At 36.1% G+C, this 26008-nt stretch overlaps 4 protein-coding genes across 5 annotated transcripts; 3 read left to right on the top strand and 1 right to left on the bottom strand.

Moving 5' to 3' along the window:
- Positions 1-5228: 5228 nt before the first annotated feature.
- On the top strand, positions 5229-8742 carry SR (serine racemase). 2 transcript variants are annotated; one of them, XM_059586816.2, is made up of 7 exons: positions 5229-5318; positions 6550-6761; positions 6902-6988; positions 7089-7319; positions 7891-7964; positions 8083-8269; positions 8352-8742. In XM_059586816.2, exons 2-7 carry the CDS (start codon positions 6589-6591, stop codon positions 8596-8598), a joined length of 999 nt encoding a protein of 332 aa, XP_059442799.2. In that variant the 5' UTR covers positions 5229-5318; positions 6550-6588; the 3' UTR covers positions 8599-8742. The 2 variants fall into 2 exon arrangements, with proteins under 2 accessions (XP_059442799.2, XP_059442801.2); XM_059586818.2 differs by having other exon boundaries at positions 5238-5318; positions 6567-6761.
- Positions 8743-9932: 1190 nt separating this feature from the next.
- On the bottom strand, positions 9933-12209 carry LOC132175632 (actin-depolymerizing factor 12-like). The gene is made up of 3 exons (XM_059587634.2): positions 12141-12209; positions 10980-11239; positions 9933-10263 (listed from the first exon to the last, which is right to left on the bottom strand). Exons 1-3 carry the CDS (start codon positions 12141-12143, stop codon positions 10113-10115), a joined length of 414 nt encoding a protein of 137 aa, XP_059443617.1. The 5' UTR covers positions 12144-12209; the 3' UTR covers positions 9933-10112.
- Positions 12210-15394: 3185 nt separating this feature from the next.
- Positions 15395-18615, top strand: LOC132173734 (tubulin beta-8 chain). Its single transcript, XM_059585321.2, has 3 exons — positions 15395-15864; positions 16736-17005; positions 17710-18615. Exons 1-3 carry the CDS (start codon positions 15471-15473, stop codon positions 18381-18383), a joined length of 1338 nt encoding a protein of 445 aa, XP_059441304.1. The 5' UTR covers positions 15395-15470; the 3' UTR covers positions 18384-18615.
- Positions 18616-19950: 1335 nt separating this feature from the next.
- On the top strand, positions 19951-23336 carry LOC132173733 (RNA-binding NOB1-like protein). Its single transcript, XM_059585320.2, has 5 exons — positions 19951-20306; positions 20767-21808; positions 22051-22219; positions 22792-22911; positions 23022-23336. Exons 1-5 carry the CDS (start codon positions 19982-19984, stop codon positions 23166-23168), a joined length of 1803 nt encoding a protein of 600 aa, XP_059441303.2. The 5' UTR covers positions 19951-19981; the 3' UTR covers positions 23169-23336.
- Positions 23337-26008: the final 2672 nt, after the last annotated feature.

The following is a 26008-nucleotide window of genomic DNA, read 5'->3' as shown; positions in this document are numbered from 1 at the left end:
GATCATCTCAAACAAGATGTTGCCTCTTTTGTGAGATTTGGTTAGTATGAATCAATTTGCTTTCATCCCTTCTAGAAGTATTTTCTGAAAATGTCCTGCTAGCGCAAGAAATTGTTAGAAATTATCACAAAGACAAAGGACTTCCAAGGTGCACTTTGAAGATTGATTTGATGAAGGTTTATGATTCTGTTAATTGGGAGTGTATGATTCATTGTCTTCACTGTTTTGGCTTTCCAGAAAGACTTCTTAATTTGATTAAGGTGTGCATTACTTCTCCTAGATTTTTTGTGTGCCTCAAGGCCCTCAATGGTACTATGGTTGGTTATTTTGAGGAAAAAAAAGGGGTTGAGGCAAGGTGACCCTCTTTCTCCTTATCTTTTTGTCATAGCCATGGAGGTCTTTTCCAGGATTATGGGTGCTCATACTAGTGGCAGTTCTGGTTTTAAGTTCCATCCTATGTGTGTTAGTATGAAGCTTACTCATCTATATTTTGCAGATGATCTTCTCGTTTTCTCTGAGACTAGTCTTAGCTCTATAAATGTTATCAAGAATGTTCTGCTTGAGTTTGAGGAAGGTTTTTTTTTTTTTTTTCTAAGCAAAAAGGTGGGAAGGGGCGACCAGTGTAGTTTTCCCCCTTGGGCGTTACCATCGGGGTTCCCACCCGCTGTGGAATGTCCGGTTTGAGCCATAGCTACTGCCTGGGAAGGCAAGCCCGTCACCACAACCCCACAAAGGTGTGAGCCAGTAGAGCCCCTTCAAAGTAGCATCTGACTTGTTTGGTTTGAAATCTAATCCGTCAAAGAGTTCTTTTTATTGTTTTGGTATTTTTGATAGAATGAAGCATGCTTTGCTGGATGAGGTGGGCATGATTGAAGGTCATTTCCCTGTGAGATATCTTGGGGTTCTTCTCATCTTTTCTAGACTTTCTGCAGTTGATTATGGGTCTTGTTTAATAAAATCACTGGTTGGATAGACTCCTAGTTGACTAAGAATCTCTCTTATGCAGGCAGGCTCCAATTGATTTTTTCTGTGCTTTACAGCTTACAAGTGTATTGGATCAGTATTTTCATTCTCCCTAAAAGGGTTCTAAAAGCTATTGAACAAAAATTCAATAGATTTTTTTTTTTTGGAATGGGAGGACTGAAGGGACTGCTAAGGCCAAAGTATCTTGGTTTGATGTTTGTTTTCCTAAGAAGCTGGGTGGTTTAGGTTTGAAGAGGCTAGAAGTTTGGAATCAGTCCTCTATGCTTAGGCATGTTTGGAACCTTTTTGCTAGGTCCGGTTCCATTTAGGTCGCTTGGGTTAAAGAAAATTTGCTGAAAAAAAAAAAAAAAAAAACAAACAAACAAAACAAAACAAAAAAGAAGATTTTTTTGAGTGTTGGCAAACCTCAAAATTGTTCTTGGAGTTAGAGGAAGGTTTTGAAATTGAGGAATATTGCTAAAAGATTCTTGAGGTTTGAGGTTGGAAATGGGGAAAACATACATCTTTGGATGGATTAGTGGCACCCTGCTGGAGTTTTGTTTGAGAAATTTGGTTATAGGGTTGTTTATGATGTCCAAAGTAGTTTGGAAGCCAAGCTTTCGACTGTTATTCAAAATGGTAATTGGTTTTAGAGACTAGCTAGATCAGAGCCCTTGGTTGAGATTCAAGCAAGATTAACTGAAGTTGGTTTGGGCCCTTGTGATAAACTTGTTTGGGATGCTTCCAGGAAAAGAGTTTATGTCTGCTCTGATACATGGGAGGTCCTTAGGGAGAAGAAGGAGGAGGTTAATTAGGTGGTGTAAACTGGTCTAGTTCCTCTTGTTATTCCTAAGCTGGCTTTTATCCTATGGTTTGCTATGAAGGATAGACTTATCAAAGGGGAAAGATTGCTGAAATGGGGTTATCAGGGTGATGTTCAGTGCAGGTTTTGCCATCACCAATTGGAAAATTGTGCTCACTCGTTTTTTTGAGTGCAGCTTTAGTTGTAGAATTTGGAGATTTTGTATGATGAGGTGTAGAGTTGAAAATCCTTTTGTGAAATGGGATGACATTGTGCAACAAAGATGCAGTAATTGGGTCCACAACTCTCTCAAGTGTTTGCTCTGCCAACTGGTTCTGGGATCAATTGTCTACAACATTTGGCTCACTAGGAATGAACTCATTCATGCTGGCTAGCCTTGTACATAGGAGCAGTTTTTGAAGAAGATTGTTTGGGAAGTACGGCATAGAATTAATAGGAAAGGAAAATATCCCAGAACTAAGGAGAACATTATGCTCTGTTCCTTGTGGAATTTATCTGCAGAACTGCCCATGTAGTTGTTGGATTGCAGAGGTTTTTGCATTCTGGTGTGCTTGTTTCTGTTTTGGTGGTTTGTTCCTGCAGAACTACTTGTGTAGTTGCTGAGTTGCAGGTTGGTTTGTGTTTTTCTATTTTAGCCTTTTGTAAAGGCTTGTAATGGGGTTTGAGGTGTTGTTTTGTTTGAGTTTGAGCTTAATGAAATCTCTTATTCATAAAAATTAAAAAATTTAATTTTTTTTTTTTTTTTTTTTTTTAAAAAAAAAGGGTATCAAATCTCATCCAATATGGAACTTTTCTTGGGTTTGCTTTGGTTCTTTTATTGGCCACATGAGTGGAATTCTCCGTCTCTGGTGAAGATCTAACAAATCTAAACCCAAAGCAAAATGAAAATATCTTCAACTTCTGGTTATTTCTCGTTGAACTCTTGCAAATTTATCATTTGTAGGACTTTCCGCATTTTTTTTTTTTTTTTTTTTTTTAACATGTAAATTTGTTGGACCTACATCCAAGAGTTGGCGGGGAGGACCAATGGAGAGGAAAATAATCATTTCTCTTTTTAAAATTTAATCATAATGAAAATATTCTAAGTTTTTTGGAAAGATAGTATGAAATCTATGACGTTTCATTTTGATATATATATATATATATATATATATATATATAGAATTTTAGATTCCTCAATATGATTTTATTTGTATTTATTTGTTTCTTTATTTTATTTCAGCATTAATAACACTTGACGTATTAATAGTTGGATACCCAAAAAAAAAAAAAAAAAAAAAAAAAGGACAAAACTTTCATTCAAATTGGGTTGGAGAAATTTTCTTCAACCTACTTTATAAAAGTAACATGTATCCATTTTTTTTAATAACATGTGAGATGCACATGAGTTTTTAATAAAATTTATTTCAACTTTGCCCCTATTATTAAAAATACATGTGCATCTCACATGTTCAAGGAACACATGTCACTTTTATAGTGTAGGTTGAAGAAAATTCTTCCAACTCAGTTTGGAGGAAAACTTTGTTCAAAAAAATTATTTGATTTAAATTTCTAATATATTTAAAATTTTGCTTATATATTATATAAAACATTATAGGATACACATTCTCTTGTGATTCTACTATCATATAATATAAGATATATAATATAATATAATTTAAGAAAAATGTAAAAAATAAAAGTGAGAACAATCACACCAAATCAGAGAAAAAAAAAACCCATAACTGGCAAGACCTAGGCGAGACCCACGGACCCACAGGTTTGGTCGGCGATGAACGCCTCAAACCCCCTCGGCCGTGACCCACCTAAAAATCCGTTTCTAATGCCTCAAAACCCGTTTCTAATGATCCAAAACCCGTTCTAATGCCCTAAAACCCTTTTCTAATGCCTCAAAATTCGTTTTTGGATTCAAAACTAAAATCTAGAGATGAAAGGTTAACCCTTTAGGGCTTTTATCACTAAAAAATCTAGTATATTTTAATCTAACTTATTTTTGTGCATTTTTTATATTTTTGCTTATATGTCAATTATTGATTAAGACTTATAAAAAAAAATCTTATCATGATGGTCCTAATAAAAAGTTTACTGATTATTTTTCAGTCACAATTTGGTGTCGCACTAGATTCCGCGTTTGGATGATCATGACGGATTGACGTATCACTAATGCTAGCGTGAATCCATGTGTCACTGACGCTTACTTATCGTCTAATCAGCACCACAATTTGTCATCCATTGAAAGCTTCATTTCATATGCTTTTTTGTAATGGAATTTGACATCTCCTTTAATATTTTTAATGGTCCAAATTTAACGATGACTAGAAAATAAAAGCATTATTTTCACGGGGGAAGTAGATATTTTAGGGTGGGGGACAAAAAATAATTTTAAAAACTTTGGGGGTAAAAAATGAGTTTTAGAGAGTTATTTCTTTTAAGAGTAATTTTAAAATTTTTAGAGGAAATTAGCCCCCAAAGCTCTTCATAGTTCCCCACCTCTTATCATTTTTACAATATTCTAGGAAATTGAACTTCAAATAGCAGGTTTTCTTGAAAAAGGTAAAAGTGCTAAATTCATATAGGCAAAAATGATCCCTAGGATTGTAACTTGAACAATGTTTTTTTTTAGACCTTAATCTAAATTTTACATGCCTTTTTTTTTAAAAAAAAAAAAAAAATTAATTAATTTATTTATTTATTTTGACTAGACTGTGTAAAAATTTATGTGATAATTATATGTTTTATGCCAGTTTAATAGAGTGTGTTTTAGAAATTGCAAAAAAAGTATACATACTCTTTCAAATTACTAAGCAATTTGTAATGACTCTTCCAAACTATGAATTGAAGCAATTTCCCCCTTTCATAAATAAAAAAAAAAAAAAAATGACACAAATATCCTTCATAAAAAAATTAGAAAAAATTAAAAAAAAAAAAATGGTGACCCAGCCATTGTGGTCCGACTACCCTAAAATTGGCCAAAGCGAGTAGCCGAAATACCCCAAGGCCAAGGGGTGATTTGGCAATGGATTCTATCAAATTTCAAATGAAAGTTTAGACTGAAAAGTTATTTGTCATTTATAGTTACCATAGAGAGTTTTAAATCACTTTTTAAATCCTAAAAAACTTATTACAAATCAATGCAACTAGTGATTTTACATTTTTTCCGTTTCCAAGAGGTAACTCAATCGATTGGAGATTACGACTCATAAAGTAAAAGTCATTAGTTCGAATATCTCTCTCCTTGTGCGGAAATGTCAAAAAAAAGAAAAAAAAAAAGAAGACATTTTTCCCATAAATCAATCCATGGGCTCATTTGGGCGGACTAGCCCACGTCTAGGCTTAAACCCACAATCTTTTTATGGTTTTTAATGCTCCATCAGCTATCCAACATTCCAACGACTCATTCTGAGGCCACCAAAAAGAAAGAAACACGAGTCGTTTTTACTTTCTCTTTTACTTCGAATAATCTGCCTTTTCGCTGCAATACAAGGTTGTCTTTCCCACTGGGAGAAACTGAGTTCAATCTCTGCTCAGAAATGTAAGTTCTTGGAAAACCTCTGAAGTCTTTGACTAATTTCCTCTTATTGGTGGGCAAGATTTCTGTATTTACTTTACGTTTGAAGTATGAGAAGAAAATTTTTGATATGTAAAAACCCAGTCGAACAATTAAAAAAAGAGAACCGTTAAAGATAAGCTTGAACAGCTGGTTCTGGGGCATAATCTTTGACACCCACTTGGTCATATGGTCCAGGTTCACTAATTTGGATCAATAGATGGTGTATTTATTGTATTAAACTTGATCAGCTTCAAGAATCTGATAATGGGTGAAACTCATATGAGCTCATTTGGTTCCCAATATCCTAATATATTTCAATTGATAATTTTGCATTTTTGAATTTAGTTGAAATTGAAGAATCACTATTACTGGCTTATTAATTTAGATTCCATGATGTGTTCATGAAATTTATAGGGAATTCAGGTTATGGGATTTACAGAGAAGATTCCCTAGTGTGCCCATTTATGTATGAGTTCAAAATATGCATCTAGGGAGGGGTGACTCGGAATGCCATTTGACCTGTAGAAATTTATGATTAATAATAAAATATGGAGAGATTTTATTATTATCATATATATATATATATATATATATATATATATATATATATATATATATGGAGAGGAAAAGCAGAAGCAAAGAGAGAAGACAAACACAACAAATTTTGGGGTAGTTTGGTGAGACAACTACGTTCACATGTAAACAAGATTGAGACTGTGACTTACATTTTGCTTGTATTAGTATTGAGACATTGATGCCAATCACATATTCATGCACATGTACTCAATCCACTGCATGTTCACAGCCAAACCCTGAATAATGAATCTTAATGTACTTGAATTTGACAAGATAAGACTAATGTATTTGCATAGGTCTTTACATGATGTTATAAATTTCATTTTGGAAAATATGTTGCTCTGATGTGACTGTAGACAGAAATTGTGATAATCAATATGTTCCCTGTTAAGATAGAGAAACCCCTCAAAACAAGAAGAAAGTGAACTACCGAATGAGAATTAGAGTGATGGGATTTTCTTAAGGTGAAACTATTTATACTTTTTAATGTATTTTGACACTAGAACTACATTAAGAGATCCCAGATGTTACTTATCAGAACAAATTAAGAAATCCCAGGGTGTTATGCTGTTGCTTGCTAGGATAAAGATGAGGATATTCTTTTAGGAGTTACTAAAGTTCCCTAATCTGTTTCCAGCCAATTTCTAAAACCAGATTTCTTATTGGTGGTATAAATATGGAAGAGGGGGGCCAAATGAGGGGAAAATATGTGGCTGATATTTCCTCCATAAGAGAAGCTCAAGCACGCATCAATTCATTCATACACAAAACTCCGGTCATTTCATCTGAATCTCTGAATGCTGTTTCAGGGAGGCGGTTGTTCTTTAAATGTGAATGTTTCCAAAAGGGGTGAGATACTAAACATTTAGAAATGGTAAAAATTTTGGGCTTGTTTGATTTCTTTCAATTAATATTCCGTTCTTCTCTCCTTCCCTTTTGTATTTAACACTCCAATAACTATGGACCTTATCCTTTTCTTTTGGCTATAGTGGAGCTTTCAAATTCAGAGGTGCCTGCAATGCTGTTTTTTCTCTTGACAATGATCAAGCTGCTAAAGGGGTTGCAACTCACAGCAGGTTTGCTATAGATTCATTAGTGCTAGTACCTTGTAGTTAATTTCTTTGACCTGTTTTTCTGAATATCCCCTGATTGACTGATTGTGCCCTCCAAAATTAGTGGTAACCATGCTGCAGCATTGTCTTTGGCTGCGAAACTACGGGGAATCCCTGCTTATATTGTTATTCCAAAAGGTGCTCCAAAATGCAAAGTTGAGAATGTCATGCGTTATGGTGGTCAGGTTATCTGGAGTGAGGCCACAATGCAGTCAAGGGAGAGTGTTGCAAGCAAGGTGTTGCAAGAAACTGGTGCAGTTCTTGTACATCCATATAATGATGGGCGCATTATAAGGTACAAGGCTGACTTTTAATTTGTTTACTGGACCTGTTTCAAAGTTTGTTCCTAGGTAAGAGAAGGGTAAACAACTCTTATGAAAATCAATAGGTTTGTTCTGAACAAGTGTTACTGGAGAACCAGGATGTCTTTCATAGTTTACGCTACAAAGTAAAGGCAACATACATGTTCCTTTTTAGTGAGAGAATGTGTGTGGTAATCAAGGATGACCAAGCTGAAATCATTCAAGATTTTCCTGGCCACTAATACTCCTGCCTCACTTTTTTTTTTTCTTTTTTTTTTCTCTATTCCTTATGCAGAAATACACGTATTCAAAATGTTTGAAATTAGAATCTTTGAAACATTCTGTCAGGAAAAAAGAACAAGCAATGGACTTAAATTTTATGCAAAGAAATTTCTGGTCATTACCAACTCTAACATCTATAACTTTTTCCTGTTCTTTGGTCGTTTATTTTTTCCTGGCCAAAAACTGCAATATCTAAAGTAAAAAGAGATTCATGTGCCTGGAGAAAATGGGACTTCTAACATGAATGAGAATGCAGTGTGACACCTCTAATTGTTCTTGCAGTGGGCAGGGTACATTATCATTGGAACTTCTGGAACAAGCCCCTGATATAGACACGTTAATAGTTCCAATAAGTGGTTTGTTCAATTGCAGTTTTAGTGCCAAATTGTTAATTTCTTTCTGTTCCTGCACAATCTCTATCATAGATTTCTCTTTGTGCTGATTTTTCTAAGTTAAAAAGAAAACAAATTGTAGGAGGTGGTTTGGTATCAGGGGTGGCATTGGCTGCTAAGTCCATCAACCCCGCCATTCGAGTTTTGGCTGCTGAACCTAGGGGAGCTAATGATGCAGCTCAATCCAAAGTGGCCGGTAGAATTATAACATTGCCTGAGACCAACACCATAGCTGATGGGCTTCGAGCTTTTCTAGGAGATTGTACCTGGTAAAGAGAAATCTCATGTTATCAAAGTGATGTCTTAAAGTTAAAGATGTAGTTTCAATTTGTGTACTATTTTGTGGTGCAGGCCCATAGTGCGAGATCTTGTTGATGACATCATAACCGTCGACGACGAGGAGATAATCGAAGCCATGAAACTCTGCTATGAGATTTTGAAGGTTGTAGTAGAACCTAGCGGAGCAATAGGCCTTGCTGCTGTTTTATCTGATAGTTTCAAGAAAAACCCTGCTTTGAAGAACTGCAGCAACATAGGAATTATACTTTCAGGAGGTAATGTTGATCTTGGGGGCCTATGGGATTCATTTAGAAAATGAAAGCTAAAAACCAGTTCTTGTTCCACTGTGAACTGATGATGTCTTCTCTTTTGATGATGTAATGAAAAAATTTGCAAATTGCTTGTTATTTATTATGTACACTGTTGACAATGAATTAACCTCTGCATTTGCTTTTCCTTTTCAGTTACTGCCAGTCAAATGTTTAATATTCTCAAGAGTTCATATCTCCAATGAGCTATGCCTCTGATATTAAAGTTTCTAGGCTCATTTGCCAACGCTTATTAGGGTAGTTTTTTTTTTTAGCAGCAAAACAAAAACATTAACGATCAATGCAAAACTAGTTTTACCTTTATGTTACATTGACCTTGTTTGTTAAGCTGCAACACATTCCCCCACTCCCACGGTACTGTTCCTCAATCAGTAAAATCTGACCACGCTGTAGTGAGACATGGTAAACCGTGTATGTGACAAGCTTTGGTTTTATTAAAAGACATTTATGCCCTTATGAAAGATAGAAAAGCCTCATCATTTCTTCCTTTCAAAGGGGCAAAATAGGAATTACATAGACTTTTTATTTTCAAACCGGCAATTACATACTGTGTCAGTCTGTTTGGCCACAATCTGTACCTGATGGAGAGGCGCTCTTCCTAAGGTGTACAGTGGCGTGTAAAATCAAGGGGTTTGCCAAACACCCTCATTATAACCCTTAAAAAAAAAAGCATCATCTAAAAAGTGTTGTCAAACGAACCATAGGGATTTTGTTTTGGTTGTCTTCCTACTTTTCACTATTGACAAGAGTCAGTTGCCAGATTAAAAATATATATATATATATATATATATATATATATATATGACAGATTTGTTAAATAAAGGGGTTAATACAAATACAAATTTTTAAATAAAGGGGTTAAATACAAATAACTCATTGAGTTTTCAAAACTGACAAATCTAAAAATCTAATGGAACTTTTTGCTACGTGTACAAAAAGCTACATAAGACCTATAAAACATTGCCACGTCTCTATTATTACCACATCAGTATATCACTTATATATATATAACCCTCATTGATCAAATTTGTATTTAACCCAAAAATAAAAAGAAAATAACTATTATATCTCTTCTTTTATTAAATAGAAACCATTAGACATTTATAATATATATTTAAGCTGAATTAACATGCTCCATCAACCCTTAATTAAAAAAAAAAAAAAAAAAAAAACCAATGGTGAATGTAGCATGCTAATTCAGCGAGAATGTACGTGAGATGAATGCTAAAATGCAAAGAAGCATTTTTCTTTTTAATAAATGTTTGATTTAACTACAAAGCTCAGCAAATTTTGAGCTAAAGTAACTAGTCAGATGCAACTACATTTTCACCCAAATTTACATTTCTACTAGCCAAAATAACCTTTGACCAACCGGGCATAAATGCGCAATACTTAAGCTCAATAAGGATTGAGGCTACAAAACAATTCTTTACCATTCCAAGTGTTTGAAAATTGGAACCAACAAAACATTGGAACCAGCTACAAAGGCAAAGCAAAATGGTGCTTAGTTGGCTCGACCTTTCACAATATCCAAGCTCATCTCACTGGGATCAGTGGCTTGCAACTCAAATTGAATGCCGTCCAGTTCCCTCTTAAACCTATCCTTGGAACTAGCATAAACCATTTTATGCCTCACCTTTGCTATATCTGGTGACCTGCACTCACAATAAACATATATATAATTTGCAATGAATAAGTAAATAAACTAAGTATTCTTCTAAATTAAGTTAGGGCAAGAAAGTTGATAGTTATTTTTAGAGCACGTGATTTCATATATATTTTAGAATCACGTACTTTGTGGACAGATGCCACATGGTCTATTAATCATTTTACAAATGTATATGAAAATCCATGCTCTACAAATAATAAATTGGGTTGGGGCTATTGGGAGGAAAACTTTGTCAATTCCCAATGACTTATCTAAATTTCTATCTAAAATGGTTAACCAAAAGCTAGTTTTTTTTAGCTAGTCATTTTTCAAAGACATCATATAAATGTAAAAACTAGGACTGGCAAAATAGGTACCTAACATGACCCGTTTACGACCTGTTTATCATATGCATGTATTTTTATAATAAGGTTCTTGTAGGCGTCATAAAGAATAACCATTGTGGATGTTCTAAGTAAATATAAAGGAAAGAAACAAAATTTTCCTCCAAGCTAGATTGAATTAACATGCATTCAAAATTCATTCGATTCGAATTCTCATATGCATTCTCGAACCCACTTTGGAGGAAAGAAAGTCGTTTAGGGAGGTTGGCAATCATGATTTGTGTGACAACAAATGATCATCACACCTAACAAATAGTTAATAAGAAAAGCCACAATAATTAATTAGCTGTAAAGTGTAATTTGTGATGTGAAATAGTACCATGCAACGAAGAAAATCTTGCTTCTTTGAAAATTCTCTGTTGTTGTGAAATCATAATCATAGACTGCATAACGGCACTCATTGGCAGGCAAACTGGCGGCGAAATCCTCATAACTTTCATTAGGCTCCCCGAGCTTCTCCACCACCACCTGCTGTTGCTCAATCTTGAACACAATGAAACGGTAGCTCCTCTTTGCTTTCAGCTCCAAGAACCTCAGCTTGCAATCATCCTCCACAGCCATTCCTGATGCCGCATTTGCCTGCACAATTCATTTACTCATACATTTCTTCATTACCGCAAACTCTTATTGCTGCAGCTATATATATATATATATATATTACACTCGGAATTCATCAGGGACGGAACTAGGAACTTAACTCTAAACTCTAAAGGGGTCGGGACTGCATTGAAACCTTTTTGAAGGGACTTGCGAGGGGCCATGGCCGCTCTAGTCCCCCATTGGCTCTGTCTCTCTGACTGGGATTATATTAATTGTAAAGCACTTGATGAAACTGATATAATTAATATTAAATGTTAAAGTATTCGGGTGTGATTGATATAATATTTTTAAGCTCAAACGCATCGGTTTAAACTTCTGAATTAAAAACAGAATTCCTACGTAACATAAAGGTGAAAGTCGTTTTTGTGTTTTTCCTGGTGTTTTATGTTTTGAATTGTTTGTTAATATTTTTCTTTAGAGAACAGAGAACACATTTTTTTAACAAACATAGCTTATTTGAGAATTCTCGAAGATATATTATTCATCGGCAAGTGAGTTGATTGAGTTTGGGCTTAGAATGTCTGAATATTTTCTTTCATATTTTAGTTAGCAAAAATGCTAAAATATGAGCGAAAAGAGCAGTATCTGATTCAGCAATTTAGAAAAACATTAGGAGCAGAAAGAACAGAATAATGTATTGCTTTTTGTAGGTGTCCAATTAAAAAAAAAAGAAAAAAAAAAAAAAAAAAGAAGAAGAAGAAGAAGAGATTTTCTCAATTAAACAATCATGGGATTAAACAATCAAGCCATATTTATAATAACAAATGCAAGATTTCTCTATTGATTGATCAAAAGAAGAATAAAATAAATAAGTGCTAATCATATTATGATTTACAAATTCATCAAAAAAAAAAGAAGATTGGGAGAGGATGGAACATACCATTTTGCCACCAATGAGGAAAGGCCTTGGGAAATATGAGGAAAGGGAAGGAAAATGGAGCAAGAGGCAGAAAATGAGCTATTAGAATGAAAAAGAAAAAAAAAACGAGATCCTTGTTCTTTGGGGCACAAGAGGTGGAACTTTGAGGGAGGCTAAGATAGCGGGGGAAGGGAGATTTTGGAGAATAATTTACTTCTTGTCCGTTATGTTTTAGACTTTTACAAGCTCAAATTTTAATAATCAAAATAATTCTCTCTAAATCTTAAAAACTTTGTATCCTAATTGTAGGAATTGCAACCAAAAAAAAAAAATCTCTTAAGTGTCATTAAATTTGTTAAACGGTCGACTACTATAAAAGCTTAAGCTTGGGGTTGGCAATTTGTATTCGCAGGTTCGGATTGTGTCAATGTATGGGTAGAAGACGATATAAGTTAACCATAGTTTGACCCATTTAATCAAAAAGTCAAACTCTTTAATTCTAATTTGTTAATTTTGTATTGAGTTCGTGTCGGGTTCACGGGTCGTGTAAAAAATTAACAATCCTAAATGTTACGTGTCGGGCTCGAGTCATGTTGATGTATGGATATAATATTTTATGGGTCTATCTTAAACTGGCCTATTTAAATAAGCGAGTAAGACCTCTCAACTATAACTTGTTAATTTCGTGTTGGGTTCGTGTCGGATTTACAGATTGTGTAAAAAATTGCCATCCCTATTAAGCCTATAGAAAATGGTGAATTTAATCATTCAATAAATATTTTTACTCACTCTATCTCTCGTATTTGGGTTCAAACTTCTCATCGTGAACAATTAAAACCCAGCACTTAGAATATTTAATTAAAATGAAGGATAAACTGTGAAGTTAGTTAAAAACTGAAGATTACTACTTTTATATCATGTTAAATCATTAATTATTCCAAAAATATAAACTTATAAAAAATTTAATAATTTAATTAATACTCTCCCTCCCCTTTTTGTGTGCACATGTAAAAAAAATAAAAAAAATAAAAATTAATGCAAGACTGTTGAAAATGAAAATTCCAACTTAATTGTGCTTAACAATATTTGGTTATCATAGACTTTAGTTTTGAAAATGTAACAGAACATAGCATAGTCAAAGGAACAGGATAAAACCTAAGCAAATTTAACCATTATATTTAGTAATTCCATCTGGCCACATCACATTATGATATAACTTCCATAAGACCCTTTCCCAAATGCCAGTCCAAGGGCCCAGACGTTACAGACCTTTTGAGTGCAGTAAGAAATACGTAACACTATTTTTATAAAAACTTACCTAGAATTCCCTTTTGAAAATTGGCTCGTAAAATAATATATATAAATACATCTGATTAAGATTATGATCCTAATATGCTTAGGGCTAGCTTCATGGTTTAGGCCAATTAGATAGAGATGTCAATTCATGTTCGCGTGTCGAGTTCGAGTCATGTTAAGGTATGAATATAAATTTATATGAATTAATAATAATCCGACTCATTTAATTAAACATGACAAACCCCTAAATCCATCGATTCCAATTGAATGATTATTCTTTGGGATATATATGCTTGAAATTGATGTAATTAGCGGTTGATTTTGTCATAACCACCAATTCCAAAGATAGGGTTGGCTGTGGCCTGTGGCTGTGGGTGGTTTGCTACTTTGCTTGGCTCCCAAGGCTCAACTTCTTTTTTCTCTCTTGATGATCGTTACGTCTGCGCTGCGCTCACTTGATGACCTGTCAAATTTGCAACAGCTTTTTTTGTTGCCTTTTTCAGCTCCTCCTTCTACTCCTTTTGTGGGGCCCACTTTAATCACTGCACAACGCATGAGTAGAAACCAAGTCATCGCACAAAATCGAGTACCACATCTTCCATACTCCACCCCTCATCCAATCACTACCTTCACTTCACACAATTATATTTCCATTTTCCACGAACAATATATATATATATATATATATATATATATATATATACAAATAATATTCTTCATTACTATTTATTTTGATACCACAATTTTTATTATGAGTATAGGAATTCACTTTATTGTGTTTGATAATTTTTTATATGATTCCTAAATTTGACACAAATTTAATATAAAATTATGGTTAGAATTGATGGGTTTAACTCATATAATTAAATTGGTAAATTAGAAAGTAAAAATGACTTATAATTTTATACAGATATCTCGATACGACTTAAAATCGATACTCAAACACTTACATTAGCCACTAAAAAATTAAATTTACCTGTCAAATCTTATAGCTTAATTTTTTTACTCATATTAGACCATTTGACACTTGTATACACTGTCATATAAGTTTTGGAGGCCCTTCATCTCTCAATTTTTTTTTTTTTTTTTTTTTTTCTTTCCTTTGTTTATGGTATAAAAATAGGTTAAAAATGAATGAATTTACCATTTTCTAACTAGAATTTCATCAATCAACCCCAAGAGATAGGCTGATAATCAGTGGTGGAGCCACGTGGTACCTTGGGGGTGCCGTGAGAATTTAATTTATTTATTTTTTTTTTAACCCACGGCACCTTCAAACTTAACACACATCACATGTTTGATGTAATATCTCAATGATGTGTAGTTGGTCAAATTTTTTTTGTTTTTCTTGGAGTGATTATGGCCAGAGACCATAAAGTGCAGTTCTAGATACTTTTTTTTTTTTGTATTTCTATCTTTTTGATATAGTGTCGACATATTATATTTTTAATATATCAATTTCAGTATATATTTATGAACTTTTATAGATATTTTTTGTGATGCATATATTGTGTGAATTACCAAATTTTTAGGATGAAGAAAATTTTTAAGGCACAAAAAAAAATTTTAACGGCACCCTCAATATAAAATAGCTAGCTCCGCTACTGCTGATAATATATATTTTTTCACTACTGGACTGAAATCATAGAAATGGGTTTTTTTTAATTTTTATGTATTTTTATTTTCTCCTCTGAAACATCCCAGAACCGTATCCCACAACCAGTAACTCCCACGTAACAATATGTAGGGCAACATGGTAATTTCAGGATCTTATAAACTAATAGATTCACACCACGTACCCAATCTCCCCTAATTCCAACCCCTCACTCCACCACAAAAACACACCCCAATTTCAAAATTTTCAATTTCCCACTAAAATCCAACGGCCGTTACTATCCTGCCGTTAACTACTAACGGAGACCGTCACGTCCTAGACCACTATAAACCCCAGCCTCTCTCTACCCTCCTCTCTCACTTCACACACACACACCCGCAAACTTTCTCTCAAGCTTTCCATCACTTTCCCAAGAAAAGAAAAAAACACAGCCAGAGAAAATGCGTGAGATTCTTCACATCCAGGGGGGCCAATGTGGGAACCAGATCGGAGCGAAGTTCTGGGAGGTGGTTTGCGCCGAGCATGGGATCGACTCGACGGGTCGTTACCAGGGAGACACGGAGCTCCAGCTGGAGCGGGTGAATGTGTACTACAACGAGGCGAGCTGTGGGCGGTTCGTGCCACGCGCGGTGCTGATGGATCTGGAGCCAGGTACGATGGACAGTGTGAGATCCGGGCCGTACGGGCAGATATTCCGACCAGACAACTTCGTGTTCGGGCAATCGGGGGCGGGGAACAACTGGGCCAAGGGGCACTACACGGAAGGGGCGGAGCTAATCGATTCGGTGCTTGATGTGGTGAGGAAGGAGGCCGAGAATTGTGACTGCTTACAAGGTATGGGTTTACTTCTTGCTAAGGTTAAATGTGAGGGAAAGTGTGTTTTCTGGGGCTTTGATTGTGTTTCTCGCGTTATTGAGTTCGATGTGGGTTCTCTTTCTCTCACAGGCTCTCGACACATTTTTTGAGTGAATTCTGTTTGGTTCTCAGGAATTTTCGTTTTCTTTTTGTTTTGTTTTTTTTTTAATAAAAAAATTTTATGAGTTCTGTTTCTGTCTCTCTCTCACCGGATCATGCTCTTTTTATAAGTTAAATTCTGTCTGGTTCTCGGAAAAATGAGTGAAAGGGTAATCAAATGGACTCTGGTTTTTTTTCTTAATTATCATATTCATCTTTTTTCCTTTTTTTTTTTGTCAATTTCTCTTTTGTATCTCTATTTTTTCGGATTAAATTTTTGTTTGGTTCTCGAGTAAAAAATAGGAGTGGAAATAGAGGGAAAGTACCCTCTTCTTCTTCTTTTTATTTTTATTCTCTAAGACGTTCTGTATTTTATTTTTTTCTCATTCATATTCTCAGTATGCGTTCCGTTTCTCTCCCTCTCTCATTGTCTCACAGCTATTTTTATGAGTAAAATTTTGTTTGGTCCTCGAAACACTGAGGGAAAAGGGAAGAATATTTCGCAATGCTTTTCTTTCTTAATCAACTTCCCCCATTCAGATTTCGAATCCCTTCGACCAGTTCCCTTTTGAATCTCTGTCACCTTCTCTGAGTAAAATTCTGTTTGGTCCTGAGGAAAATCAGTGTAAGAAAAGAAAGTGTGTTATTGTTTTCCTTCTCAAATTTCAATAACGAACACTCTGTTTGTTTCTCGAGAAAACAAGCATAGTAAACTAAAGAAAATGGTGTGGGTTTGGTTTGAATTGCGCAGGGTTTCAGGTATGCCATTCTTTAGGAGGTGGGACGGGGTCAGGAATGGGGACCCTGCTGATATCGAAGATAAGGGAGGAGTACCCGGACCGAATGATGCTCACCTTCTCTGTGTTCCCATCCCCCAAGGTCTCCGACACCGTCGTTGAGCCCTACAACGCCACCCTCTCTGTCCACCAGCTTGTCGAGAACGCCGACGAGTGCATGGTCCTCGACAATGAGGCCCTCTACGATATCTGCTTCCGCACTCTCAAGCTCACCACCCCCAGCTGTAAGTCCTCTCTCTCCCTCTTGCTTCGTTGCATTTCAATTTTGATTTCAGTTTCAATTTGTTTGGTTGAGATTTCTGTTGTTTTCCTTTGATTTGATTGCCAAAATGGTTCTATATATATATTTCATGTATTTTTCATTACATGAGAGAAAAAGAACAAAAAAACAAGAAAAGCAAATTACAAAGGGGTCCTTCCCACTATCTAGCTAGGGAAGGTCCAGCATATAAAATTTACACTTTGGAACCTTCCTTGCTGCAAGATAAGGATAATCTTTTTTCAGGATATAAGATTGTTCGATTTTCAATTCACGTGTTCAGATTCCTTTTTCTTTATATCTGTTCGCAGAACAGTTGTTATAGCACATGGGTCTCATTTCCTAGAGCTTTTAGGTCTGTGAAGAAAGTGCTTTGTGTTGGATTTGTTTGCTGTCAATCTAGAATGCTTCGGATGCTAACTTGAGTTTTATTACATTTATGAAACAATGATCCTGGGCTTATCTGTTTATAATTTTCTATTTAACTAATAGTGTTTGTAAAATAACTATTGGATTGATACTCTGTTGGAATGTCACATGGTTCACCCTCGCCTATGTTTTTGGCTACCAATATACCAACAATTTCTTATTATCATTTATATAACTGTTGAATGTTGCCTTTGTTTTTCATGGGATCTAACTAGTTATGTTTGTGGCTTGTGTGATTAGTTGGGGATTTGAACCATCTCATTTCTGCTACCATGAGTGGTGTCACATGCTGCCTTCGCTTCCCTGGTCAGCTGAACTCCGACCTTCGCAAGTTAGCCGTAAACTTAATTCCGTTCCCACGGCTTCACTTCTTCATGGTTGGCTTTGCACCTCTCACTTCTCGTGGTTCCCAGCAATACCGAGCCCTCACTGTCCCTGAACTCACTCAGCAAATGTGGGATGCTAAGAACATGATGTGTGCTGCTGACCCTCGACATGGCCGATACCTCACAGCATCAGCCATGTTCCGTGGCAAGATGAGCACAAAGGAGGTCGATGAGCAGATGATAAATGTGCAAAACAAGAACTCATCCTACTTTGTGGAGTGGATCCCCAATAACGTGAAGTCCACTGTGTGTGACATCCCTCCCACTGGCCTGAAGATGGCTTCCACATTTATCGGAAACTCTACATCAATTCAAGAGATGTTTAGGAGGGTCAGTGAGCAGTTCACGGCAATGTTCCGCAGGAAGGCGTTTTTGCACTGGTACACGGGGGAGGGCATGGACGAGATGGAGTTTACTGAAGCTGAAAGTAACATGAATGACCTGGTTTCTGAGTACCAGCAGTATCAAGATGCAACTGCAGACGAGGAAGAAGAGTATGAGGAGGAAGGTTATGAGGAAGAGGCTTAACATACAAGTTCTGTTGGTTTTTTCTGTAGGATAGTAATGAATTTACTCTGGTTCTAGTTTGTGTTTGTTCTGCTTTGGAGTGTCTCTAAACATTTGTGGGGTTTGGTGTTGCAATGCCGCATTGCCTGTGTCTGGGTGTGCATCCTTTCTTTTTGTTGTTGTCTCCACAATTAACAGAACTTTTGTTTGGATTAATGCTTTCATATGGTAGTTTCTTTTTTCAGTTTTCATATTTTACACAGATTGCAAGATTCTTTTACGCCTATTGCAGGCAGTGTACTAGCAGGGAATCAAGCTCCTTTTTGTTGGCAACCTTTCTTCCTGTTGCCTCTATACCTGGTACATCTGAGATTTTGAATAATCATCCCATGCTTATAGGATGATGATGTATTTGGTAATGAAAGTGTGATCCCTGTTTCAGTCCTTACCAGTGAGAATTTAATTTTTTACAAGAAATTTTTGAAATTGCCTCCATTGGTTGGAAGTATTATTGTAAATACTCTCTGATGGACCTTCATCAATGCTTGATTAAGATTTTCCTTGCATTTGTCTGCCCTCTACTCCCACTTTTGAAATTTCAAATTTCTTAAATTAGGGGTGACAATTTGTGTTTGCATATCAGATTCGAGTCGTGTTAAAATATGCGTATAAGACTATATAAATATGTTTGGCAAAATACTTTAATGGCCCGGTACTATTTTTCAAAAAATTTAACTTTTTAACATTTTTACTTTTTATAGTTCGTCAATCATTTTTTACTGTTATTTAAATAAAAAAATTACTACAAAACTTTTTTTTAAAATTTTTTTTTTTTTTTTAACTTTTTTATACCATGCATTTTTACTTCTTTTTATATCAATCAACTTTTGTTATAATGAAAAGTTTAAGGCCTTTGCCAAATTTGCTTTATATATTAATTATTAATTCAATTTATTTAATTAAACGGGTTAAACTATTTAACTGTAACTCTATAATATTCTAACCTAACTCTATATATATCTTAAGTTTTGAATTATCAATATCCAACTAACTTTTGAGGTTACTTAAGGAATCCAGGGGAATAATTATTGGTGTATTTGAAAGTGTTGGAAAATTTTATATGTCTAAGGTAATTCAAAGCACTCAAAAGAGTTTAGAAGTGTGATGCTTTTACTTCCGATTAGCAATTGCCTCTAAATGATAAGTTAGTATTTTCTCTCCTATTGAGTTTGTTTGTATCGATTGTGTTCTACTGTTCTTTCCCTTAGTTCGCCGCCTTTTTTTTAAAAAAAAAACAATTAAGAGTTTTACACATCATACAAAAATGATAAAAAATCCTCTAACTTGAAAGAAGAAGAAGAAAAAAAAACCCGACACAAGTTTTTTTTTTTAAAAAAAAAAAAACCAAAAAAGAAAAAACAAATACCGGGTAACTAATATCTTTTTAACTATTGTTAAAAAAATAAAAAAATAAAAAAATAAAACTTTTTAACTAATTTTATTTTTCTTTCCAAACGACGTCGTCCTATTACTCTTCGCCTAGTACATAATTCCCTTCCCCTTGCTTTGTCTAGGGTTTAGCCTCTCTCTCTCACACTCTCTCTCTCTCCAACGAAACCATGGAGGACTCCCCAACCCCAACAGCTCCGAGCTGGAGCAACATACTGAAGAGCCAAGCGGTCCCAAAGCCGAACCAGCAAGAGCCAGCGCAAGCGAACCAAGTCTTCGTGGATAGTTGCAAGTCCACCAAAGGCATAGCCGTGGCCGTGATCGACGCCAACGCCATCATCGACGGCGGAGATGGCCTCTCACGCTGCGCCGACAAGTTCGTCACCGTCCCCGAGGTCTTGGCCGAGGTCCGTGACCCTTTCTCCCGTCACCGCCTCTCCGTCCTCCCCTTATCCCTCCACTCCATGGACCCCTCCCCCGATTCCCTCAACAAAGGTACGTGCTTTTCCTTTCTTTTCTTTCAATTTTCCCGGAAAAAAGTTTTCTTAGGAAACAAACAAGCTAGCGATGAAAGTAAGTCGAATTTTAACACTCAGGTCTAGAGTCCGTGAACGGGATCAACCCGACATCTCCATTGAAACCATGATAAATAATCATCTATCCAAAAAGTTTAAGACAACATCCATGAATGACCGGGGCCCAATATACACTCGCTCTGATTTATAAGAAACGGGATATTTAAGCTTATAAGAAAAGAAGAATTGAATCAATTGACCATTATTCTAAGACTTAGGATTTTGAGGTTTTTGTTTTAAATAATTTGGCAGTGACTTGTCCAAAAACTCAAGCTACAAGAAATAAGAAATTTAAGTGGATAGGAAAGTAGGAATTGAATTGCTTGACTTTTATTCTAAGACTTTGGATTTTGAGGTTTTTATTTTAAATAATTTTGCAGCAATAAAGTTTGCAAGGGCAACGGGTGACTTGCAGACACTGTCGGATGTTGATCTAAAACTGATTGCGTTGACATATACATTGGAGGCTCAGATTCATGGGACTAAACATATCAGGGACTGTCCTCCCCCTGTTCATGTGGTCAATGCAAAGACCTTACATGAGAAGGACATGCCTGGTTGGGGCTCCAATGTTCCCAATTTGAAGGAGTGGGAAGCTATAGAACACGTAGCTGGGGATGGATCAGATCCTTCCAATTCGAGAATCCTACCTTTGCAGGATTTGAATATGAACATTGTTGATGATGGTAATGATGAAAAGTCGGAGGATGGTTCGAAAGCAAGTTCAGAGAATCATGAGGATGTTGTAGAAGGCAGTAGGAGAAGGAGGTATTTGCCGAAGAAAAGGGAGGTGAAGATTGAAGGGAAGAAGATGGTAGCAGATGGAATTGATGCGTCGCAAGGGGAATTTGATGACGATGCTGGTGATTGGAGGCCGGCTGTTGGCCGGAGTACTCATAGACGGTATCTTAGGAGGAAATCTCGGCGTGAATATTATGCGGCATTGGCTGAAAAGGATGAGGCTGAGGATAACAATGATAATGTTGTTGTTGAGGATACTAACAGATTGGAAAATGGGGTTGCAGAAGGGAATGAGATAAAGGAGGGAAACAAGGATGGTGAGGAGAATATTTCTGTGATCTTAGAGCGAATGAGGCTGGAAGAAGAAGAAGAAGAAGATTCGATGAAGGGTCTTGAAGAAGGAAAGGAACTTGAGCCTGACGACACCGAATTGGTGGAGAGCAATGAAGCTGTGGGAGCCAATGTTGATATGGGTAATGAGGAATTGGATCACATGGAGATGTTGAGCCAGACTAATGAAAGTGTTGATGATGGTAGTAGTGAGCAGAGCTGGATGCTAAGATCATTGTCCGAGTCCAGTGTGGCCTGTGTAACTAGTGACTTTGCAATGCAAAATGTGCTTCTGCAGATGGGTTTACGCTTACTAGCGCCTGGAGGAATGCAGATACACGAGCTACACAGGTACATGTTTGGTGTATACGTCATTGAGTGATTACTGATTGCTGTCATTTTTTGCTTTGTTAAAAGAAATACAGAAATCATAAATGTCATGATGATGAGAATGTCTTAATATGCTTTGTCTGGATTGTTGTTCTGATTGGTGTATTTTGTTTTTTCATTTGCTTGACTAGGGAATTTATTTTTTCACAATGAAACAAGTAGATAATATATGTTGCTTATCTTTGAGATGTCTGTCCTTCCAGGTGGATTCTGAAATGCCATGCCTGCTATACAGTGACTGCTGAGATTGGGAAGATTTTCTGCCCAAAGTGTGGAAATGGAGGCACTTTACGCAAGGTAGCTGTTACAGTTGGTGAGAATGGAGTTGTTTTAGCGGCCCGTCGACCACGGATTACATTGCGTGGCACAAAAGTAAGTATATCTGTATGTGCGACTTGCAGGATTTGTCCTGGTTCTTGTTGTAGATTTCTGTTGGTTTCTTGAGAAACATATATTCTTAACGAGTATATGTGGATGCTCTTGCATATTCTACTCTAATTATGGTTCCTACATTTGATTATTGCGTTCTCTGCCCCTCTTTTGTCTCTTGCTACCTTTTGGTTGGAGCATATTTTGCCTTCTTTACTTGTTCGTGTCTGTCCAATTTGAAAACAATACGTTCTTGATAATTAGTATTTTATGGTGCTCTATGGTGGATATTTCATTTTCAATGCCTTTAAGAAATCCAATTTGTAAATGCCCCTTATTTTTTCATTCACATACTTTGACTTGAATAGGATGGGAGAGTATGAAGCATAAATAGAAATCATCCTGAGATGCATCCATTATTATTTCATCTCTCTCTCTCTCTCTCTCTCTCTCTCTGTGTCTTTGCGTGTGTCCGTGTGCGGATGTTTGCTTTGTCCTATTTTTTCTCTTTGTTCTTTTTTGGGAGCTTGGCTGGCTATTTGCATGTATATGTCTTGACATTTGCCCTTGTGCAGTTTTCACTGCCTTTGCCACAAGGTGGAAGGGATGCCATTACCAAGAACATGATTTTACGTGAAGATCAACTCCCACAAAAGTTCCTTTACCCCAAGACAAAGAAGAAAGCGAATAAGCAGGTTAGTTTTCTACTTTATGGTTATTGTTTCTGTTCAAGTATTTTTTTACTAAATTTGTCCGTGTATCTTCTCTTAATCATAACTGAGGCTACTGTAAATTTGATTTTCAGGGAGACGGCTTCTACAGCATGGATGACTTCGGCCAACATTCTGATAAAAGAGGCCCCCTGCAGCCTCCTGTAAGGAAGGCATTAGCAGTTTTCAGTGGAAGGAGGAATCCCAATGACAATCATTATGCTCGTTCAAAGCGCAAATAGGGGGTTAGCTAAAAATTTGTTGTCATTCATGTTGTTTTGGAAATAGTATTTAAATTGGTTTTGATATTTAACAGTAGAGTCGTGTTGCCAACAAGTGGTGAAGGCCTTGTTGAGTCGAGTGAGACCTATAAATATTTCCTATAAATATTTTTAGCACAATTTTGGTCAGGATTTCATTGGTACATTGTTTGTTTTCTTTGTCTTTCAACCTGTAAACCCTGGTGATTTGGATGCCCTAAAGCTGTAGCTACGATTATATTGATAGAAGATATAGGAAAACCAATTGCTAAAGACAATTACAATCTGATTCTTTTGTAATACTAGTTTGGTAAAAAAAATTAAAAGCGTTTTTAGAAGTTAAAAAAACTTAAAAATTGTTAAAATGCACTTTTGGTAAAAGCTTAAAAATAAAGCTTTTATTTTTTTTAAAAAAAAAAACGCTTATTGACTTAATTTTATTTTTCAAACACAATTTCAGATGTGCTGTGATGCCACTGTTTTTTCTTATAATGTGTAATTAATATGATTGGCATTAACACTTGGTGCAGACTTGTGACTTTGAAATTTCTTATTTTCCAGTTCATCGATCCAATCTATTCAAGACCAGTCTTAATTAAACAACCTGTCTTGACTATTCCCAAAAGGAATTATATCTACCAACTCATCGGGTTTCAACATGAAGCAATTTGATCGAATGTGACCAACTTTACTACAATGGTGATACTTGAGAATAAAACCTTTGAGAAGATTGTTTCTTAAGAAGGGTGCCAACTTAGACTTAGGATCATCCTATAGGGCCTGTTTGAGTGTGCATTTAAGGCACCTAAAAGTGCATTTAATGTTTAAAAGGTTTTTTTGACAAAAGCCTAAAAATGAAGCTTTTGCGAAAAATCGTTTTTGACTTAAAAGTTCAATTTCTCAAATACAATCTCAAACATGCTTTAAGAGTATGAATAAAAGCAATTTTCTTTCAAGAAGCATGAAGAAGTCAATTAAGATCAATTTTTAACAAATTGAAGGCCAGATTTAATGATTTATCAACATGATTCTTTTGAACACTGACATTTTATCAAGCTTATCGCTAAACAATTTCTTCAATTGATTTTTGAGCAAAATAACCCAAAAAATTATGTAATCCATGCATACAAGATTTGAAAGGTACAAGATTCACTAATTGCACATTACCAATATACCAGAATACAAGTTCAAGAATATCATGCATTAACATCCTTCTAATGAGCAATTAACAAAATCATGAATATTATCATCAACACATCAATCATAGTGTAACAAGCATCATGCATTAATAAAACCCTTAGTTAATGTTACACTTTTAGGTCCAAAGCTCAAAGTCAAGTGCAAGTACAAAACAAAATATAACTAGTTAATGATTGAGCAAACATCCAGTAACTCGGCCCCTAATTCTAAAACAAAGCGAACCCGTATGCTTTAAACAATTCTAGTAGTTACACTTATCCCATGTCTTTCCATCATTTCCTTCCTAGCAGACCAACACCATTCCTTTTGGGTTGGTTGTAATTTAGAACGAAGTGTCCCACCTTGCCACATCCATAGTACCAATTCTTCTCCAATCTGCATTTCCCAAAATGCAGCATGCCACACATATGGAACAAAGTACTATGGTTCTTGTTGGACCGTGATTGTTGTGGTATCATCCTTCTCGAGCTCTGTGAGTACTCTTGATAGAACTCTTCCTTGAATCAGGTCCACGTAATAGCCTCATCGCTTCTTAATTCCATCACTAGTGAGTTTCGCTTAGCGTACCACCATCGCCTTGCTTCTCCAGAGAATTTGTAGGCCATGTACTTGACTCTTTGCTCCTTAGTGCAACCCATCGCTCGTAGCAGCTCCTCCAGGTTCACAAGCCAATCCTTTGCTTTTCCAGAGTTCAGGTTCCCCTTAAACACTGAGAAATAATGCTCATAAAACTCCTTAAAAGAGCAACATTTGCTTCCACTTGGAGTCCCTTCTCTTCGTATGTTGACCAAAGCCTCCACCAGAAGACTTGCCATAGTTTCCAATGCTTGGGTGGTGTCCAGAATGTTCCTCGTCTCTACCAACGTTGCTCCCAATGTCATCGTATCTTGGTCGCGGTGACATCTCTGCAGTCACAACGATCATCAGCCCCTTCTTCAAAGCGCTACGTCATGTCTCACTTAAAACGTCAAACCTAATTGCAAACCTATCCTTACTAAGCGCCTACACAGCTTGTAACGACCTAGGGAAAAGTGCTAGCCACATCTACGCTATTATTCCAAAAGGACTAATCCATTTAGAGTTTCCTTAGAATTCATTATAAAGCTCAGTTTTACCTAGTAACTAGGCAATGTGGGACTTAGCACCCATGACTATCTCTATAAACCATCCCTCTATGTGGGCTTCTTCTCATCTTCCCAATATGGGATCAGGGTGTTACAAACTCTTCCTCTTAAACTCCTGACGTCCTCGTCAGGTCCACGTCATGCAGTGCTCTAGTACCACATGACCTGGCGTTACTAAGTGGCTTTGATACCACTTGTAACGACCTAGGGAAAAGCGCTAGCCATATCTGCGCTATTACTCCAAAAGGACTAATCCATTTAGAGTTTCCATAGAATTCATTATAAAGCCCAGTTTCACATAGTAACTAGGCAATGTGGGACTTAGCATTCATGACTATCTCTATAAACCATCCACTCTATGTGGGCTTCTTCTCATCTTCTCAATATGAGATCGAGGTATTACAGCTACCACCTTATCCAATGTAAATCTATGCTTAAGACCGTATGTAACTGTCTTAGTGCAAATCAATCCTAATCTCCAATGTTGCATCATTAAAG

The sequence above is a fragment of the Corylus avellana genome, chromosome 3, assembly GCF_965113065.1.
Source record: "Corylus avellana chromosome 3, dhCorAvel1.hap1.2, whole genome shotgun sequence".
NCBI lineage: Eukaryota > Viridiplantae > Streptophyta > Magnoliopsida > Fagales > Betulaceae > Corylus > Corylus avellana.
Note: the sequence above shows the minus strand (reverse complement) of the source record. Positions and strands in the feature narration are given on the sequence as shown.

What these genes read in the sequence shown, in the direction of transcription:
- SR (XM_059586816.2), top strand. Translation starts at nt 6,589, where the DNA reads ATGGAAGAGGGGGGCCAAATGAGGGGAAAATATGTGGCTGATATTTCC. An exon ending in AATGATGGGCGCATTATAAG is followed by an intron (nt 7,320 to 7,890) that starts GTACAAGGCTGA and finishes TTGTTCTTGCAG; the next exon opens with TGGGCAGGGTACATTATCAT. An exon ending in GTTAATAGTTCCAATAAGTG is followed by an intron (nt 7,965 to 8,082) that starts GTTTGTTCAATT and finishes AACAAATTGTAG; the next exon opens with GAGGTGGTTTGGTATCAGGG.
- LOC132175632 (XM_059587634.2), bottom strand. An exon ending in AAGATTTTCTTCGTTGCATG is followed by an intron (nt 10,264 to 10,979) that starts GTACTATTTCAC and finishes TTGTGAGTGCAG; the next exon opens with GTCACCAGATATAGCAAAGG.
- LOC132173734 (XM_059585321.2), top strand. Translation starts at nt 15,471, where the DNA reads ATGCGTGAGATTCTTCACATCCAGGGGGGCCAATGTGGGAACCAGATC. An exon ending in GAATTGTGACTGCTTACAAG is followed by an intron (nt 15,865 to 16,735) that starts GTATGGGTTTAC and finishes TGAATTGCGCAG; the next exon opens with GGTTTCAGGTATGCCATTCT. An exon ending in CAAGCTCACCACCCCCAGCT is followed by an intron (nt 17,006 to 17,709) that starts GTAAGTCCTCTC and finishes TTGTGTGATTAG; the next exon opens with TTGGGGATTTGAACCATCTC.
- LOC132173733 (XM_059585320.2), top strand. Translation starts at nt 19,982, where the DNA reads ATGGAGGACTCCCCAACCCCAACAGCTCCGAGCTGGAGCAACATACTG. An exon ending in CCCCGATTCCCTCAACAAAG is followed by an intron (nt 20,307 to 20,766) that starts GTACGTGCTTTT and finishes ATAATTTTGCAG; the next exon opens with CAATAAAGTTTGCAAGGGCA. An exon ending in AGAAGAAAGCGAATAAGCAG is followed by an intron (nt 22,912 to 23,021) that starts GTTAGTTTTCTA and finishes TTTGATTTTCAG; the next exon opens with GGAGACGGCTTCTACAGCAT.